This window comes from Recurvomyces mirabilis (assembly GCF_035927965.1).
Source record: "Recurvomyces mirabilis strain CCFEE 5264 chromosome Unknown scaffold_38, whole genome shotgun sequence".
In the NCBI taxonomy this organism is placed as follows: Eukaryota; Fungi; Ascomycota; class Dothideomycetes; order Mycosphaerellales; family Teratosphaeriaceae; genus Recurvomyces; species Recurvomyces mirabilis.
The window spans coordinates 114,907-133,491 of NW_027041972.1; the positions used below are offsets into that span (position 1 = coordinate 114,907).

General features: G+C 52.0%; 7 protein-coding genes across 7 annotated transcripts; 4 read left to right on the forward strand and 3 right to left on the reverse strand.

Moving 5' to 3' along the window:
* Nucleotides 1-30: 30 nt before the first annotated feature.
* Nucleotides 31-808, reverse strand: LTS14_010196 (uncharacterized protein; the record flags this gene model as incomplete). Its single annotated transcript, XM_064842873.1, has 2 exons — nucleotides 31-392; nucleotides 442-808. The coding sequence occupies 2 exons, from the start codon at nucleotides 806-808 to the stop codon at nucleotides 31-33; spliced, it is 729 nt and encodes a 242-aa protein (XP_064689557.1).
* A 227-nt stretch (nucleotides 809-1,035) lies between these two features.
* On the forward strand, nucleotides 1,036-2,055 carry LTS14_010197 (uncharacterized protein; the record flags this gene model as incomplete). Its single annotated transcript, XM_064842874.1, has 1 exon — nucleotides 1,036-2,055. The coding sequence occupies one exon, from the start codon at nucleotides 1,036-1,038 to the stop codon at nucleotides 2,053-2,055; it is 1,020 nt and encodes a 339-aa protein (XP_064689558.1).
* A 926-nt stretch (nucleotides 2,056-2,981) lies between these two features.
* On the forward strand, nucleotides 2,982-4,270 carry LTS14_010198 (uncharacterized protein; the record flags this gene model as incomplete). Its single annotated transcript, XM_064842875.1, has 4 exons — nucleotides 2,982-3,069; nucleotides 3,119-3,173; nucleotides 3,222-3,248; nucleotides 3,541-4,270. 4 exons carry the CDS (start codon nucleotides 2,982-2,984, stop codon nucleotides 4,268-4,270), a joined length of 900 nt encoding a protein of 299 aa, XP_064689559.1.
* Nucleotides 4,271-5,243: 973 nt separating this feature from the next.
* Nucleotides 5,244-5,709, forward strand: LTS14_010199 (uncharacterized protein; the record flags this gene model as incomplete). The annotated part of the gene is made up of 2 exons (XM_064842876.1): nucleotides 5,244-5,543; nucleotides 5,596-5,709. 2 exons carry the CDS (start codon nucleotides 5,244-5,246, stop codon nucleotides 5,707-5,709), a joined length of 414 nt encoding a protein of 137 aa, XP_064689560.1.
* A 297-nt stretch (nucleotides 5,710-6,006) lies between these two features.
* On the forward strand, nucleotides 6,007-6,955 carry LTS14_010200 (uncharacterized protein; the record flags this gene model as incomplete). The annotated part of the gene is made up of 2 exons (XM_064842877.1): nucleotides 6,007-6,192; nucleotides 6,248-6,955. 2 exons carry the CDS (start codon nucleotides 6,007-6,009, stop codon nucleotides 6,953-6,955), a joined length of 894 nt encoding a protein of 297 aa, XP_064689561.1.
* Nucleotides 6,956-11,777: 4,822 nt separating this feature from the next.
* Nucleotides 11,778-16,193, reverse strand: LTS14_010201 (uncharacterized protein; the record flags this gene model as incomplete). Its single annotated transcript, XM_064842878.1, has 1 exon — nucleotides 11,778-16,193. One exon carries the CDS (start codon nucleotides 16,191-16,193, stop codon nucleotides 11,778-11,780), a length of 4,416 nt encoding a protein of 1,471 aa, XP_064689562.1.
* Nucleotides 16,194-16,493: 300 nt separating this feature from the next.
* LTS14_010202 (uncharacterized protein) lies at nucleotides 16,494-18,329 on the reverse strand (the record flags this gene model as incomplete). The annotated part of the gene is made up of 2 exons (XM_064842879.1): nucleotides 16,494-16,633; nucleotides 16,664-18,329. 2 exons carry the CDS (start codon nucleotides 18,327-18,329, stop codon nucleotides 16,494-16,496), a joined length of 1,806 nt encoding a protein of 601 aa, XP_064689563.1.
* Between the last annotated feature and the right edge of the window lie 256 nt (nucleotides 18,330-18,585).

Below are 18,585 nucleotides of genomic sequence, written 5' to 3' on the forward strand. Positions count from 1 at the left end.
ACTGCTCGTGGATATGCCTGAGGTATTGAGTCATCTCCTGACATCCCAAACATCAGCCTCTTTATCATCACCAGCCATGGAAAGGGTCGGAATTACCTGCCACATGTGGGTTGGGAGGGCCCCGCTGAGCGCTCCGATAAGAAAGTGCTGCCACATACCAAGAAAGGGCAATAACCGATCAAAGCCATTGATGAGGTCGCCGTTGTCGACCTTTTGCAATTGCAGGATGTTCCTCTTTTTAACAGCCGATAGGCGAGCGAGCCATTTCTCCTCACTCTTGCGATCTCCTTTGTCCTTCGCTATTCGATAAGAACGAAAGATATCGCCGTCGGAGAACGTTAATTCATTGCGATACTCTTCTACAATGGCTTGTTGGAGGATGTCGGGCATGTCTGTGATGATAAGCTTGTAAAGGAGCCTTGTTCAATCCGATGGATATACCAGGAGTATATAATGTTACCGGCCACCATTGGTCGTGGCTGGGGAGGAATCTCTTGGCCGCCAGCACTCTGTGCTTTCCGTGCAAGCATTTGACTGTGAAGGCTGGACTCTGAGTTCTCAGGTCTTGAAGAGCTTCGCCATCATGCTGCAGACGACTTAGACCGCCGCTGACGAGGATCGCAGGCACATAAGTAGCCGAATCATGTCTCTGACAGCCCTCTTGCTTGAAGATGCCGAGGAGGCGCACAACATTAGCTTCGTCGAAGTCGCGAACGCCAGGCTCGAAGTCCATTTGTGTGATATTGATCATAGCGTTGCATAGGAAGAAACTCCCCAAGCCCTCGCCGTGTACAGCACGTTGGGCCATAGAGGAACTTCGACGATGATGTTATTTCAGAAATCAGCAGATATCTTGTACGCTTGAGAGTGACGTAGGGATGTGATCGAAGCGTACTTATTATTAGCCACTCTTTCCTGCTATTTCTAGCGCCTATATTGTCGCAGCAGATACTGCTTGTCTATAACGCCTGTATCGCTGCTCAGAACATGCCACGAGATATCTCCCTCGTTTCATTATACTGTACACTGCCGACGATGCGGCGTTGTAAGCACTCAGCTGTCATCGAACATCTCTCGTCTACACAGAGCTCTCTCGCCGACTCGCTGCGCCTCCAACGTCTGATAGACCAGCTCCCGGATGGCGATGCTCAGCGGCCCTTGGTCTTAGCATGTATCGGCACAACAGAGAAACAGGTCGCAGTCGAACAGCTCCTCCTAGCCGACAAGGTTACTGCATGCAAAACACATCCTAGCTTGTGCAATGCGTTCTTGGATTCCAGTACGAAGGACAGCGACCATCCTATTATCCTGCTGGACATTGATGTGACCAGCGGGCCTGCGGTGCACCATGCACAGTCGCTTTGCCATCAATTCCGGCCGCTCCCGGCACAATCAGCAGAGGTCGCGGAAAGCGTCCGCCTGCAGTTGGTCCGAGACGTCTTTCTTCCCTTTTCTGATGTGGTCTGCATCTTCGCCGACGATTTCGGAGGCTTAAGCAGCGTCCTACGATTCATACGTTCATGCGAAGATGTTCCAGGACCCAAAGCGTCGAGTCCGCTCAACACGCGCTTTATTGTCGTCTCCTCATCTAAGGATGGCTCTAGTTCCGCCGATCTTGACGAGGCCGACTTCCTGGACGATGCTCGCAAGCTTGAGCAGTTACAGATGCTGGGGTCCATCTCAGTGGAGTACGTGCTCGGGACCGGGTCGAAGGGTGCACGTTACGCGGCGCTACGACGCAGATTGGCCGATCATGAACTTGAAGCAGCACGAGCCGAGCGTCTCATAGGTATGAGGCTTTTCTGCGGGACTCACCTTGCTTCACTGTTCTCCCAGTGCTTGGAGCACACGGTGTCGGATTCGGTCGCCGAATTCGACGTCTTCCTCGCCAGCCGGCGTGGTGTAAGCACCCTACCGAACCTGGCAGACTGTCTTACTGCGGTCCTGCACACTCTTGAAGGCCCTCCGCATGGCGCCCTTGTGACCGTGATTGCAACGAGCCTACTTATGGATGCATACCCTCGAAGCTCGCACCGTGAGTGCCCCCAGTCTTGATCGCGAGTGCACTAACGGTCAGCCAGACTTTTCCCCCCAGTTGACATTTCGCAAGCTCTATCAAGCCCAACTTGTCAAGTGTCTCGACGTATACCTACAGCGGAGCTCTTCAGTCAGCACATCACACGCACATCGTGTACTTCGCTCTCAGACTGTCGATCACATCCATCGCGAATTTGTCCGTGGCTGGGAGCTTATGCATGAAGGCAAAACCAGCGCACCAGCACTCCACAAGATACGAGTACAACATGAATCCGTTCGCGATCTGTGGCTCTGCACTTATAGCAACATGTTCTGCTCGATTTGCTTGCTAAGCCGGCCTGAGCATGTCCTGAAGTGTAGGCACACCGTATGCGACCTGTGCACGAAGCGCTTCGGCGCTCCCCGACAGTACGAGGAATATTCTTTCGCGTTCGATACTTGCTTGGTCTGTAACAAGAATGCGGATTTGCTCGTGCGGCTGAAGCCACCGACAGCTGGGATCCGAATCATCAGCGTGGATGGTGGTGGCATTCGAGGGATTGTTCCACTGGAATTCTTATCTCAGCTCCAACGGTCGCTCGGAACGTCCTGCCGTGTCCAGACTTTGTTCGACCTGGCGCTCGGCACAAGTGCAGGTATGTGCTTCACCAGCTGTGCAGGAGCTACGCTAACAAGACGAAGGTGGCCTAGTCGTGCTGGGTCTGTTTGCCAAGCAATGGGATATTCATGAGGCCGTTCAGACGTTCCGTGGCCTTGCAAGAAGATTTTTTTCCACGCCACTGACCCAAAGATTTCCTTCGTTGGCACGACTTCAGTCATACGTGCGTTGCATTGTACGAGACAGTTGCTACAAGTCAGAAGGCTTGAACAAGACCTTGCAGGACAGTTTTGGGGAACACACAAGGATGTTTGACTACCCCGAAACAGGAGTATCTCAAATCAAGATGGCGGTAACAACAACGACTACCGGCCGAGCCTCGACGAGGATCATCACGAACTATAACGGTGCCGCCTATATCGGTACCAACCATGGTAAGCTGGCAGGGATCTTGATCCAGTCAGGGGTTAACAGACATGACAGGGTACGATACCATCAGGCCCAAGGACTCGGCGCTGGAGCCGCTGTTGTGGCAAGCGTATGTTCTTCCACATCTCTTCAATAGCAACGCTGACAGAAATTATAGCGGACGTGCCACATCGGCAGCACCAGGGTAAGTCCTGTCCCCTTGTTTCAGCGGGCATCCCATTAATAAGAGGAAGGATGTTTGCTCCATTCGATTTGAACGGGCTGGGGACCTTCCAAGACGGCGCACTCCGCCACAATAATCCTATCAACATCGCCCTATGGGAAAGTAATCGTATCTGGCCGCGTAATTGCACGGATGCGGTCCTGTCACTTGGTACAGGTACAGCAGCAGGAACACCGAGTCCCTATAACAATCCAGATCGTCGTACGCTTGAAGCGAAGTTCATCCCTCGTCTTTGTCGATCTTTCATGACCAGTCTGGACGGCGAGCTCACCTGGCGGAGTCTGTTATGCTCGCTCGGGAAGAAAGCTTTGGACCGTTACTTCCGGCTCAACATAGAGTTTGCAGGCCCTGAGCCTCGTCTGGACGATATTTCAGCTATAGATGATCTGTCTCGCCACGTTACTGCAACTAAAGACGACGCACAACTAAACAAGGTCAAGCTCGCACTTCTTGCGTCAAGCTTCTTCTTCGAACTGCGACGTGCACCGAAGTTCGATTCGTGCGGCTTCTACGTATGCCAAGGGGAGATCCGTCTTAGAGGGGATCATATGAAGATATTGATGGGTCTCAGGTCCATCGATAAGACCGGCTCGATCGGGTTTTGGAACGACCAGCAATCACTGGGATGTATGGACTTCGAAACCGACAAATGCTACGTCTGCAACAAATTCTGCAAAAAGGTCTGTTTCTTTGTGCGTCATCCCACCGAGAAGGTCTCGATAGCCTTGGCACTTGGAGAACGTCGACGCCAGATAAGCGGTTTCCCGCAAACTGTCGCCTGGTTCTCCACACAACAGCATCTAGACACGCCATTCTACGACGAAGAAGTAGCAGATACGCTGGCCTGGTCATGCGAGTGCCGCAAACGTGACGATCGTCCAGTGTCGGTTTTGGTCAAGCGTCGTCCAAGCAATACAAGCCTTACCAGCGGGACTGCCAAACGTGTCAAGCGCGGGACGAGCTCCAAAGGCACGTCTTCATAGATATGATCAAGAAAAATATTAGGGTTAATCTCGAATTTAGAATGCCTGGATGAATATGATCTCAAAGAACCGAAGATAGACGGATATGGATACGGTCGATCCGTCTTGTCTCATTCCCTCGTTGCTCTACTCGTCTCGACCATTGCCTTCTTGTTGTGTTTTTGTCTCCTCCCAAGAATCCAGAGTCGGTAGTGTGGTAGCGATCGTCGTATGCTGGTAGCGGAGCATGCGGAGGACGGATGCAGCTACGACATGCGTAGCGTACAGTGGCTGTTGGAAGTCGGTCTGAACCCGGGGTAACAACGTTCCACGGTCTACCACATGTTCCACAGACTTGCAGATCGCTCTGCCATATCCCAGCTTGGATCGAAGTCCTCAGATCACTTCCTTCTAATGGCGGGTAATCAGAGTAGGCAGATATCATGACCGGTCGCAGAGTCTCGAGATGCCTAAGCATATTTGTTGCCCTATAGAGCGACCAATGGACGTGAACCATAGTCACCCAGTGTTGACGATGTCGAGGATTGACGTAGATACGACCGGACCTGCTATAGAGCAGTTCACGCAAGTCCTGAGCAATGCTGTAACCTTCGGGACAAAACCAAATTAGGCGGCGCTGTCGTGATTGACCGCAGCAGGATCTGCAAATTGAAGCATGGCCATGAAATCGGTTCAGGGCGACTTGTTCGCGCTTGGTAGGGATGTCGAGAATGGCTTCGACACTGGGTCGACGCCAGTGCACCGTTTTCCTGGGCATCGAGTAGGGTTTCGAGCTCGACGAAAAGCATCCCTATGGAGGATGGGCACGCAGCTCTTTGCCTTTAAGTAGTGCTATAAATATCCGGCCTAAGATCCCGGAAGATACAACACTATTTGCAGGACATGGCAAGTCAATATCGAGTCACATTGGGCATCCTGCCTCCTTCGTAGATGTAGGGTTCATTTTCGAGGGTCAACCCCCACCCCTACTACTATGGACTGCTGCAACGACTGGCACGCCTCGGACGATGTCATTGTCCTGTTCTATTCTTCGAGGGGAGTCTTTCCGGAAGCGATCCGTGAGATTATGCTACTGCTACGTGCCAAGGAAAAGCATGCTGGGTGCATCCATAACCGCTGCATCTTCTTGATGGCGAGTAATCCAGGTCTATACAAGTTAGAAGAGAGGACCTTTGATCTGGTCAAAGTACAGTCTTGGATCAGCGCACACGACGATGAATTGATTTCGCGCCAATTGGTGTTCTCGAAAATGATACTCCAGTCAATCAAGCAGGTACGACAACCGAGTATCAAATCACAGGTTATGCTACTAACGTTACAACCAGTATCAACGGCTCGAGTTCCTCGAAGCAACTACACCGTTCCACCAGCGATTGGAGAAGAACAAGGAAGAAAGTACGATGGTCGCAGCAGAGGACGTATGGAGGCCATCAGTATGAAATCAGAAAGGTGGTCTAGCGATGGTAGAGATTAGCACACTCTTCGCTCTGAATGAGAAAGTGGACACCATAATAGCATGCTTCCCAACTTGAATTTCATACTCACCCTTTACAAGAGGTGCTACAGAGTTACGCTCGCCCATACGACCGGCCAACGCCCAAAATAGATCTGACTGGTTATATAGCTCAGGCTGTCTCGTGTATGCTTGTGTGAATGTGAGGACTGCTGTCGGCCATATAAGGAGACGTCCGGCTACCGTACTGCTCCAGAAGCCGAAGCCGACTTTTGCGTCAACCATGGCTGGGGCTCAAGCGGAAGCATTTAAGCCTGAGGCACACGGGTCAACGTCAGCTCCTCAAGCACATGCGCTTGTCAATTGTGCTCTACCATCGTCAGCATTCGAGCAATGTAACGCCAGCTGTGACTGGTTCCCGGAACCTGTGTTCGATTGCGACGATGACTTGGCACGTCCTTCAAATGTGGTATGCTTCTCAGGTCCTCCCCGAATACAGCACTGGGTTTAACAAAACATTACAGTCCTCGCACGGTCTTGTCCCTCAGCAGTTCCTGCGCAATAATGACCTGATCAGCACTATCCAGAGTCTGAGTGGACAGATAGCGGCCCAATCCACGGCATATGCTACCCTCGCGCATGCTCATGAGACCCTCGTGCAAGAGAAACTGCAGAGCGATCAAAGTCGCGATACAGCAATTGCGCATGGTAATGTGCTGCAGGATCAGCTACGTCAGGCTCAGTGTAACCTCGCTGCATACATTTTGCACATTGAAGAGCTTCGAAGGAACATCACAAGCAAGGATGATACGATCACGGTGTTGAGGGACTACAACCGTCATTATACTGAGCAGCAAGCCGAACTCACTCGCGTTTTGCTCAATATCGCGCAATCGTGTGGCTCACAAGAACTCGAGACCCACCAAGGCGCTCTGTGGCGTGCTCATTGTGGCGTGAGCGGCTTTCCGACCAATGCAACTCCAACTGCGGTATCATGCGCACAGCCATATCAGTCAGATGGCGGAGCTGGACCCTCAATGCTCAACGCGTCATCGCAGCTGAATGCCGTAGACTCAGTCTTGCCCCATCCACAGCCTGCACATCATCAGGTCAACAACAACCAGGACGCTTTCCTACCAGCTATTGCCCCACGGACAGAAATGAACCAAAATGTACTTCCCCCGAAGAAGTCTCGGTCGAAAAGTAAGAAAGAGGTGAAGGGCCAGTGTTAGACTGCATGGAACGGTGCCACAAATAGTAGATTGCTATATATAGTGTGACTGTATTGAGCTAACTCAAACTAGATCTCTGTGTTTAGACCGTCAACATGCTCCTAACGACTTGAGACTACATATAGCTTCAGGTGTGTTTCTGTGCCCAGCGTTGTTGCATCCGATATGGCTCGACTGTACTATCTCACAACATTCGCTACACTCCGTTTTGTCGCAGCTTTACAGTTGGAAGGAGGCGTTGGTGGTGCTTCTTGTGACCATGGAGCTTGTCAACTTTCGATCTCCGGTCTCCTTGGCGGATCTTCTTCTACAACTCCCAATAACATAGCGATTCTTAGTGGATCATCAACGGCACAGGGCGCGGGCGCCTCCATCACTACTTCTCCCTCAGGCGGAGCATCAAATGCGGCAACATACACCTCTCCCGGCTCAGTCGTCACGATGAGCAGTGTTGCATACTTCTACTCAACCCAACCTGGAGCCTATTACACCAGCATGGTTGGCACAGCGGTATCGTCTCCAGGCACAGCCCCACCGACGGCAAGCCTTTGTGTCTTGCCACCCACAACTCAGCCAGATCACATTACTGTCAATTCTGGGCCATACTTCAGCAATCGATCTACCACGTCTGCTATCGGCTCCGGAGGCACTGGAAGTGCAAGTTATGGCAGTGCTAGCTCACTAGCACCCTATCAGCCTTCCCTTGCCACCAGTCGCGCCACACGAAACCGGCAGCCAGGACGATGGGCGACAAGGCTTCTCGGACTATGTGGTGTGTTTGGACGAGGTACTCGAACCCAAACAACAAGCAATTTACATTTATGTCTTCCAAGTACATCGGACGAGACTGGAGGCGCGATCCATCACGTCAAGGTCAACCACGACGGCGAATACACGTTCATTCCTCGGTACATTGAAGGAAATCTCAGGGATCTGGTGGCCTTCGATGCTCCATCTGACAACGTCAGTGCCATTATTGAGACTTCATCAGAGCAGCCATGTATGCCACGAAGTCCTCCTACAAGCATAAGGAGAGACCCCAGCGGATCTTCGATTGTGGAGATCACGTCTTTAGAGCCTCGATGGTTCTGCTGCTCGAGAAGCAATACGGCCTGTACACGTACCGACGGTACCCTATTTACTCTGAATCCCGGGGCTGCATGGGACACTTTGATCTCCCAGACTGCATGGTATAAGGCAGATCAAACAGAAGTGGACTCCGCCACCACGAGGACCGTGACCTCGACCTCGACCTCCACGACCACTATAACCAGCACTATCTACCATCCCGACGATGGTCTTTGACAGGCCTCCTATCTTTCGAGATCACAGATTGTATTGACAAGGAGGATTCTCTGGTAGGCCTGGAGCCGCCGTCCATTCGTTTATCTGTCTTGGCGTCGCTATGAATTCAACTCAGTCATTTAGCAATCTATATAGGATACTCTATATTGAGCTCGCACTGTATAATTGCGCCTATAATGCAACGTATCGCATTTCCTTGCGTTCATGATATCGAATCGATCCGATCCACTCTCGCGTTCGCCAAAATGATGTGAGTAATTTGACGGTACTATGCGCCAGTGGACGATACTTGAACAAGCTAAGTCAGCTAGGATTGACTACGAGGCAGCAACCCTGACGTGACAGTGACCACAAGGTAACAACGACCGCGAGGTAACAGTGACCGCGAGGTGAGAGTAACCGCGAGGTGACAGTGACCGCGAGGTAATAATGACCCCGAGGTGCCAACGACCCCGAGGTGCCAACGACCCCGAGGTGCCAACGACCCCGAGGTGACAGTGGTCCTGAGGTGATAACGACCCCGAGGTGACAAGGTCTGCGAGGTAATAACGACGGCGAGGTGACAGTGACCGCGAGGTGACAGTGACCGCGAGGTGACAACGACCGCGAGGTGACAACGACAGCGAGGTGACAACGACCCCGAGGTGACAGTGACCGCGAGGTGACAACGACCGCGAGGTGACAACGACAGCGAGGTGACAACGACCCCGAGGTGATAAAGATCCCGAGATGATAAAACATGTTTGCGGGCAGCGGTTCATATATTCTCGTTCCTATAAGCTAGAACTGTTAGTCCCTACTGTGCAGTACAGTCAAGATTCTGACTAGATTCTCTATACACTCTGCTTCACACGTCTTGCCCTTCAAGCGGCGTTGTACCGAGCATCTGAACATGTGGTGCAATCAAGCAGCCATCCTATCGACCCGAAACGAGCCATCTGGTTGATGGGAGCGTGGCTGTGCCGAGGGATAATGCTGATGCAATGGATGGCGTATGCAGTAGTATGTTACTTGTCTAGCCGCCTGCGGCGTCGATCACTTTTAGCACAGCCTATAATGATAAGCGCAGTAGGAACGAAAAGTGTGTAAGTTTTGACTGTGCCGACGACGTCAAAGTGTTGGATGTGTACAAAGCTTTGCCGATTTCAAGGCCTCTGGATCAAGGTTTGACTAGTCTATGGCTTAGCAATCGTCAAGTATCAGAGCGCTATAGTCGAAGTCAAAGCCAGGAACCTGACAGCGGCTATCATGACACTGCCACAGATGGACGTGCTTGCACAGCGTTCCGCTGTGCCCGAGGGAGAGACGACACAAGAAGGAGCTAATTGTACTCCTGCTTCGGAATCGAAGCGGAAAACATGGTGCGAAGAGAAGTAACGTAGAAGGTACAACATGATTCTGGAAGATGCTCCTGGTTGCGGTCAAACCATAGGCTGATTTTTTGGTGCTTGGCATCATCGGCCAGTGGCGTGCATGGTATCCAGATTTCTACGCGCTGCTGTGCCACCTTCCTTCCATATGAGCGTACGTGCATAGGGCGACCGACTTCGCGCGAACTCTGCTGCGGTGGCACGGCATCGAAGGTGAAACGGCACGCTCTTATAAACATGGCCAACGCAGCGCATGGTTTGCGATGCGATTATAAGGGGCGCTGTGATGCCCGGTGGAAGAAAACGGATGTTCCTCGAATTATCGATACAGATACAACATGGCGCCGCGGCTATTGTCTTCTCGACAGAAAAGCTGGAACAGCAGCGACTCCAATGAAAATCACGTAAAATTATTGGCCTGCAATCGTACAGGCCCCCTATTATCCTTGGCGTCCTTCCCTACTGCCATAACCATTACGACGACTTTGGCGCCTACGCCGGCTTCACAGTCCGCTTCGTACATTACTATCCTCATAACAAGTTCTGCGACTCCTACCACAGCACCGGGCCAGTCCGTTTCGACTCAGACATCTGCCAGCAACCTAACAAGGGCACAAGCGTCTGGCATCACTGCTGCTGCGCTCGCATGCCTCTTCATCTTTGCTGGCGTTAGTATGGTTCTTCTTCGCTGGCGGCGAAGTAACCACTTTGTTCGTGTGCCTACACTCGAGAAGGTGGAAGTGCCATTTATGCAACCTTCACAGCCGCCCCGAGCTTCTAAAGTGCCAAGTCAACCATCACATCCGAACTCCGAGCGTATCATTGCAGGGGAACTCGACAACGAGGAGCTGGACGGTGCGGAGGACTTAGAGCCGAACGACCCGGAGAGCATGTCATTGTTGGAAGGAATCTTGGAGATCTACGAGACACCATTTCCGGCAGGCCGAAGCAGTCCTGTTCCGGCTACCATCTCTGCGTTCTCTGCCTCGTCCGATGGTGACGAGCAGGTGGCCACTGGCAACGGCCCGCGTGCTACATGGCAGGGTAGCTTCACGAGTTCGAGCAACCGAATGAATCGGTCTGATCGGCGGAAGATTTCATCGACGTAGATACGGCCTTCAGCAGAACAGATATGGAAGCAGCTTTCAGATGCGACGATGCCGACTGAAATATCACAAACTATATGCGCAGTATAAAGTAGAAGAGGCACAAGAGCCGATGTAGAAGCAGAAAGCGGAACCCTACAACTTGTTGAAAGCTGAGGGCGGTTTGCGTGCCATCCACGACATCGTTCACTGCGACAGCATCTCATAGTACTCTCTCATTTCAACGCCCTTTTCGCTTACTTGCATCTTGGTTCTCGCACAGTCGACTAATCCTACTAGCATTTCTCCGAAACCAACTTCACCTCCATAGGTGAAGCAACATTCTTCGTCACCCGACCACTCAATCTAGGATATGTTGAAGTCGATCAACTGTATAATGGCTGCCTGACGTATGCTGGTTCTACAGACACAGCTCAGCTTCTTGCGGAATTGCGACACACCAGTGGATATGGTCCCGAGGAGGGTCGATATTTATCCTGTCTAGGAGTTCAAAATCCAAGCCTAAACTATCTGTTCCTTGCGAAGAGAAATCCCAGACGTGCTGGTAGCGAGGCATAGGTCAACCTCGTTTTATGCAGTGGGAAGCTGGAGACGATGAAAGTGTTGCGCAAAGTGCAGAGACCGCCCTGTGTTACACGAAAGAGGAGGATACATGTACGAGACCACTATTCACATCACGAAATTTGACGGCTCACGAAATGGATGAAGTGAAGAAGACGGTCTAGGAGGTGGGTATTTTGAGGTTACCATCAGCCTCTACTAATCCCCTGAGATCTTGGCAGGTCTTGCCCTGCGATATAATACCGTGCCATGTTCCTTCAGCTTTTTACGCATCGGAATGTACCTTTCCAAAGCCCTTCGATTGGGAATGCTCGTCGCTCCAGGACGGTAAGGATGCTCGAGGTTCGATACGCCCCTGGACAGAAGGAATCAAATGGAGCGTAAGATCCCCACACTGGGCAGTCTGTCCAGAAATTGGGAGGATTGATGCACAAGATACTTTCGTCTAAGATACATAACTTCATTACTGCCAGATCAAGATCATCCTATGCGAAATTCCAACTCTCGCAGTAGCTGACCATTGAGCAGGCTTCCCATATGCGTCCCCGCGATGCTTCTGCCGTCCCTTCGAATCTTGGACAAGAGGCTTCTGGCTAAGCTGACGGGACTCTTGGTCAAACCTGATTCTCCGCCAATACGACCCTCGCCATCTCGGTTGATGAAGCCATCAGGAGCCACGATCCATCCGGACTTTGCCATAGCGTCTGAAACGGAGCCTGTGTACAAACCAAGAAAGCTGCAAAGCTCCATATAATCGCTGTAGGATGACAGGTATAGTTGTCCGGCAAACAAGTCCAGCTGGAGAGCAAGACTACGCGGGATAGACACCTGCGAAGGTCGGCACGGCACAGAATAGAAGCTCAGATCATCTAGCGCACGGTACGCGGCGTTGGTCCGAGGCTTATAGACATGAAGTGACGTCTTGTTCTCACACTTCATCGTACGATATAGAAGATTTGCCTCGTACGGACTGATGAGTAGGAGGGATGCCACAATCGTTGAGTCGGAGGAGAGACCTGTAAGAATCCATTGCACTGGACGCTGGAACGCATCAGATTGATAACAAACGCCGTCTTTTCGGACAGTCCTTGCGAAATCACTGGTGACAAACATCTGCTTGGCGCAGTCGAGTTGCGATAGATCGAAGTCTTGGGCAATGCTCGAGTCGTCCAGTGCCTGAAAGGCAGGGAAGTAGGCAGTAGATTTCAAGTTGATAACACCCGTCTCCACAAATATTGACAGATCGGGATGCACTTGATGCTTTTCCGCAGCGGCTGGAGGTGCTCTCTGAATTTGGCGTTCTTGCTCGATCTCGGGAGAAAGCTCACGCTCCTGCTCCTCGTGTAAGGAGCTGGAGCGAAAGGAGAGTCCTTCGAACTCCGCGCAGCGAGTAGCGATCGCTTTCATAGCCGGAGACTTCGAGCGATCCAGATGCGAAGCGTCGTTCGATGAGCGGTCTATTCCATATCGAATCTTCATTGACCGAGCTTCGTCTTCTAGCAGTTCACTCATAAGGCTCACATCCTCCGATGTATCACAAGACTTGATGGCCTTTCCCCAGATCTTCTCGTGTGTCAAGAAACGTCGGCCTTGGACAGCCCACAGAGGGGTGCTACGGCGGATGTCTGATTGGGTTTCCATGATCGCCCACTTGAGGATCTCTTCCACACCGAGAGATGTATTCGGTACTGCGGCCATCATCTCTTCCATCTCAAGACGCACCTCATCCGGTACGCAGAAGGCAAGCGTTTGTCCCTTGCCGAGCTGACGCATCCTCATGCACGCCTGGACAAGTCGATCTTTCGTTACATGTGGGCCCAGAATGACAGCCGCTCGATAATCTCTGGGCAGCTTCAAATCTATGCCACGAGTGTGGGCATCATCCAGGAATACCAAGCATGCTTCCAATCTTGCATTGAATGGAGAGGTGTGCAGAAGATCGGTCCTACCTCGACGATCGACTACGCAGATCTCATCGCAGTCATTCAAGTAGACTACAGCAGCCTTCTTGATGTCTGTAGTCCGCCGAAGCCACTCTCCGGCGAAGTCTAGATTCGATAGCTCCAAAATCTGGGCACCAACATCAAGAATCACTTGAGTTGGCCTCTCGAGCTTCAGCACCGTATTCAGCGCGTGCTCAGCATCGGAAATCTCATCACGAACCTCAGATCGATCCATCATATGGACAGAATTCTGGGGCTGGAGAAGATACTCAAGTACCAGAGCGTTCGTGTGCTGTTGACGAGGTAGGTCCAGATGTTTGACAGCCGAGGGTAGGAGATGTCGTGAATCGCACGTGCCACTGAACCCAGACAAGATGCGCTTCTTCGTCTTGCCGATATCCCAGCCGGACGTGGAGAGCTTCGTGGGAAATTCTTTGATCTCTTTCGGGAAGACGATGTGTGATAGGAAGTAATCGACCACCTTCTTGACGTATCGCAGGTATGAGAATAATTCAGAGGCGCACTGCAGCTCATCCTTCAGGTTGATCCCCTGCAGATGGCGGAGAACGGACAGAAGCACTTGGACTTCTCTCACCCAGGATTGATACTCGATGTCTCCTCGATCCGACTCCATGAGATGATTCAGCGCAAGGAGAAGATCGTCGTTATTCAGACCGTCGTAGTAATAGCACAGCGTCGTGAGTAGAATGCCCACATCGGGATGTGAGAACTCGCTCCGTTGCGTCGGCGTGTCTCGAGCACGATACGGTACGGCCAATCGCGTGGGGGGGAGTCGATTGGCCCGTCCATAGCTCACTCGCCATCTCTTTCGACTTAAAGCAAACACTAAGATACCACCGGCCAAGAGACCACGAAGCAAGAGTAGCTGTTGATATATTGCGCCGTTCAGAAAGCCACCAGCCTCCAAATTTTCCATGATACTGTCGTTCACCTCCGTCTCCACCATGTAATGGCAAGCAGCCTTCCGTACCTTTGGTGGTTGTCTGGCAATTGGAAATCCCTCCAGACCGAAACGGCAGATATGGTCTGCAATCCGCCCTATCAAAAGCGTCCCAGCGTCTTGCCGTTGGATGCGACATCCTGGGAAGATACCGGGAGAGCGCGGCCCGATCTTGATCGACTGTGGCGACTCGGACTGGATTGATGGCATGATTTCGTTGACCACATCGAGGAATTGATGGAGGACAATCCAACGATCTGGACTGAACTCAATAGTGCGCTGTGTACCCATGGTGTACACGAGCTCGAAGCGTGTGCTGAAGTTCTCATCGCACTCGTCAACAATATCGCGAGCATAGTCATCAAGAAACCTCAACACGCTCAACAATGTCTTCGCAGTGTCCGTAGTTCCATCGATGGCGTTGTCGGCGACCATAAGCTGGAAGGACAGGATATGCTCGGGTTGAACCAAAAGCACTCCACCCTCCGCCATACATTCTTGGAGAAGTTCTGCCACAATTGGGACCTCATCCTTAGTAAACCTTAGAGACCGCGAGACTGGCATATAATATATTCGACGATCGACCAGACCACCAAGCCTAGCGATCAATGTATGGGCCATCTGCTTCGACTGCCCCTTCGCCACGATCATTCGGACCAGCTGCAACGTATCCGCTAGGTCTGCGGCGACGATCGGTGCAATGACCGAGCTCTTGCCATCTCCCATGTTCATCTGCATGGTCACGTTATGTGTCTCACGACCGTTTCTCATCTCTACGGCGATCCCTTCTTGCTCCTCTCGAATCAATATGCCGCCTTCAATCTCTATCAGAAGCGAATCCGGATACTCCAGGGCGCTCCAATTCTGGTGACCAACATTTCGAAGCTCTGCTTCCAACTCGAGTGGACGCTCGGCCAGATCAAGTAGACGCCGAGCTCGTTGCATCGCTGTCAAAGCAAGGCCGTACCCAACCAGGCATTTACGCCACTCGTGAGATCGAAGGAGTCGTTGCTTTCGTGAGAGCTGCTCTAAGAGAAGCATTGGTGAGATCCTTGGCCAATGATGCACCACAGTCAGCGCAGAGGTCGCTACATGCGCTCTCAGTCTACTTTCGATGATTTCATAAAGTTCTCGAACTTGCCGCTCGCAGAAGAGATTGTACGTTACGTACACGTGGGCGGGCCGAATGGAGGAATCCACCACATCGGACCCTTGATAAGTGTCTTGTAGAGCTCTCAAGCTACCTTCAAGATCTGCCAGATATCTCCTCTCGGACCTGCGATGGCCAATGATTTGTTCCAGGCTTTCCACGAACGAGCTGAGAAGTGGACCACTCTTCAGCAACGGTTTCCTTTCTTGGCATGTCACAGTGGGATGGGACTCGAGCGTCCAGGAAGACATTGGTAGTACAGGAGCCGCCGCTTCGAAGAGGGCGTTCACGGAGACGAAACCAACGACACCCGTCCACTGCTGTGGTGGTTGCAGATCAAGCGCAAGAACGCGGAAAGTAGTGACTGTCGAGGCCGCGATACTCCCTTCAAGCTCAGATACATACTCGTACGGCAACCGATTATTGTGCCAAGATCGGAACAAGGGACGGATATCCGACATAGCATCCTCGATTCTCAGGTATGATGCTACATCATCGACGTATGGAGTTTCAGGATCTGCCGTGTGTTTCTGCGCCAGTAACCCATTCACAAAAGCCGAGATCTTTCGCTCATGGGCGCTCGTGTAGCTGGAGTGACGGCGATCATCATACTTTCGTTTCGAGTCGTCTCGACGACGGTTCCACTGGTGTTCCCGACTCTGTCGATAGCCCAACGAGTGGTTGCGGACTTTCGCACGCAGGACACGTTCGGTGCACTCAATACCGAATGGGGGGTTGAAGTTGTCTGCGTCTGGTCCGACGAAGGAGGAGAGCACTCTCCCTGGCATAAAGGCAGCCAACGCTTGCAAGATTCGCAAGTCTGCAGACTTGGAGAATGCCATAGTCGAGAGCCATGTCAAGACTGCATATCGGTGATGTCTGACATTGGCTTCCGAGCTCAGCCAAGAGCGAATGCCAAGGAAATTTGAAGAGACGAAAGCTTGCCAAGTCGTGAGTAGTTCGGGTCCATACTGGATGTCTTCAGAGTTTAATCGACTACGATGACCCTTTACATGATCTGCAGTCGCCAGCATTGGCCACAAATAAGTCGTATTGTGGACGGGTTGAACCAAGCTGCCAGCATTGCCATATGAGAGAGCAGCGATTGCGGCGGCGCGATGGGACCTCTCCGATTCATCTTATCAATCACGAGCTTTGTAGACTCTGTCCTGTTGGAGTAATTGGTCTTCCGCTCCAAAGCCGGAGATCCTAAACATCGCAGTCCTGCTGAGACCACGTTGATACAAATCCTCTTTGTCGAAGTCGACTTGGGCTAATTTAACTGTTGCATTGGGGTGGAAGAGCTGCATACGTCTCGCATGACTGAAGATCCCAGAAACGGCAGTGCAGAGCTGATCTTGTTGCGAGAAGAAGCTGAGCTGGTCGTCCCACGTTACTTGCTGCATGGCGTGTTTATGACGTGGATAGTATTTGCGTCTCGGGCTCAATCTGGCAATCTGGCCCAACAGGTCGGCAGCCCGCTGTGTCAAGCAGGAGAAGGATCTGGTAGCCGCAGACGTGAGTATGTTCAAGGCTTGCTCAGTACCGCTCCGTGTTGTGAACGTGTCTGGGAGGACGAACGATGTCAGTGCATGCAGATAGGCCAGGAAAATCATCCCTTCTAGGCTACCATTCTCGACCAGTCTACCAAGAGTCTCGTCGATTTCTAAGACCTGAAAACGGTCAATCTCACTGGTCAAGACAACCACTTCGACATGATCCGTAGTTTTGTGGTAGCTGACATTGGCCTCCGGGATCAGTATTTTGCGCCTCCTGCCCGCAATTTGCCTCAAGAGAAGCTTATGACGAAAGCCAATCAGTGTACCGAGCCTCTGATCGCTATCCACAACATAACCTGGGAAGTCTCGGGAGCGCATGCAAGAGGATCTTTGATCGATGGAGAACTCGAGGTGGAGGCGTGGTAGGTCGATATGGAGGATCCCATCCCTTACAACGTGACGCATATCTCGCTCCTCAGCCAATGGCGCTAGCAGTGTCGTGATCGCCTTGCATGTCGTGCTCTTCAGTCCCAGTAGATAGGTCTCTCCCCTGGAGCAGCGCCACTGCAAGCCGGACCCAGCCGGCTGAAGGAGCCATTGCAACGGCGATGTGTCATCCCAGGGCGCCTCGCGAGGACGAAAGTGGACCACATCTCTCTCTACATCATACCAATGCACGTAATCATCCACGAAGTGCGCAGGAAGTTCTTCGGTGAAGAGTTGAGCGGGAATGGTCTCATACGTATGTTCCCCTTTAACTGCTCGCACAATGACGTGATGCTGATCTGTATCTGCATCGTCCGATACCCCGAGGTAGACAGAACAGCCTTCGATGCAGCGAGATGCTGCATAAGAAAGCCCGGGAGGTGATGTGACGGGAACGACATCTAGCGGGGACACACCGAACAATTTCCTATAGAGAAGATCGCGAAGATATTTTTTTGGCGTCTGATCGAATGGTTTGCCGTTCACCAGGAGCTCTCCGCTAAGAAGGTTGTAATGGATGCGGAGCGGAACGTGTCCGCCTGCCGGTGTCGAAAGCGTTGTCATCCAGTGATCAGCCCCTGGCGAAGCTTCAGCCCAGCCAATGGCGCTTGGCGTGAACGCGGGCCAAGATGACGCAATGGCGTTGTTCAAGCCCTCCTGATTCCGGCTTAGAAGTGGATACGCCCGATGAAAGAGTTGGTGCACTCGAAACATGAGCAACGCGGAGTAAGTCTTGCCCGCCATATCGACTGCTCTACTGCGTTGAACTACCATTGCGCATCTGATCAGAATGGCCGCGGCACGGGGACAAGACAGTATCGTGCCCAAATTGGCGTCGTCTACGTCGAAAGTTAAAGCACAGATCACAGCGATCTTGACGCCGTGGTCGACCAGATCAGCCTTCTGGGACTCTTTCGTGTGATTACGCGCTCGATCCAAGACCGCATCAGTCCATTCAGCCACAATGGCACGTACAGTTGCCAAGAAGACCATGGAGCGATCAGTTACCATAAGCCGTATACACGACATACTACTTCTGCGATCCTTTGACACTGCACATGCAGCAAGTTCACAATGTCGACACGGGAGTATGGATAAGGCTGCTTTACCACAAGCCAAAGGATCAAGTGGGCGAACAGGTTTGCTGGTCAACAACGTGTCGGGCAAATACTGCATTGTGTAGCATGTCCGAACTCAGTCCCCTCTTCCACATGAACTCTACGAGCTCAGAACCACATTAGTCGCGAGC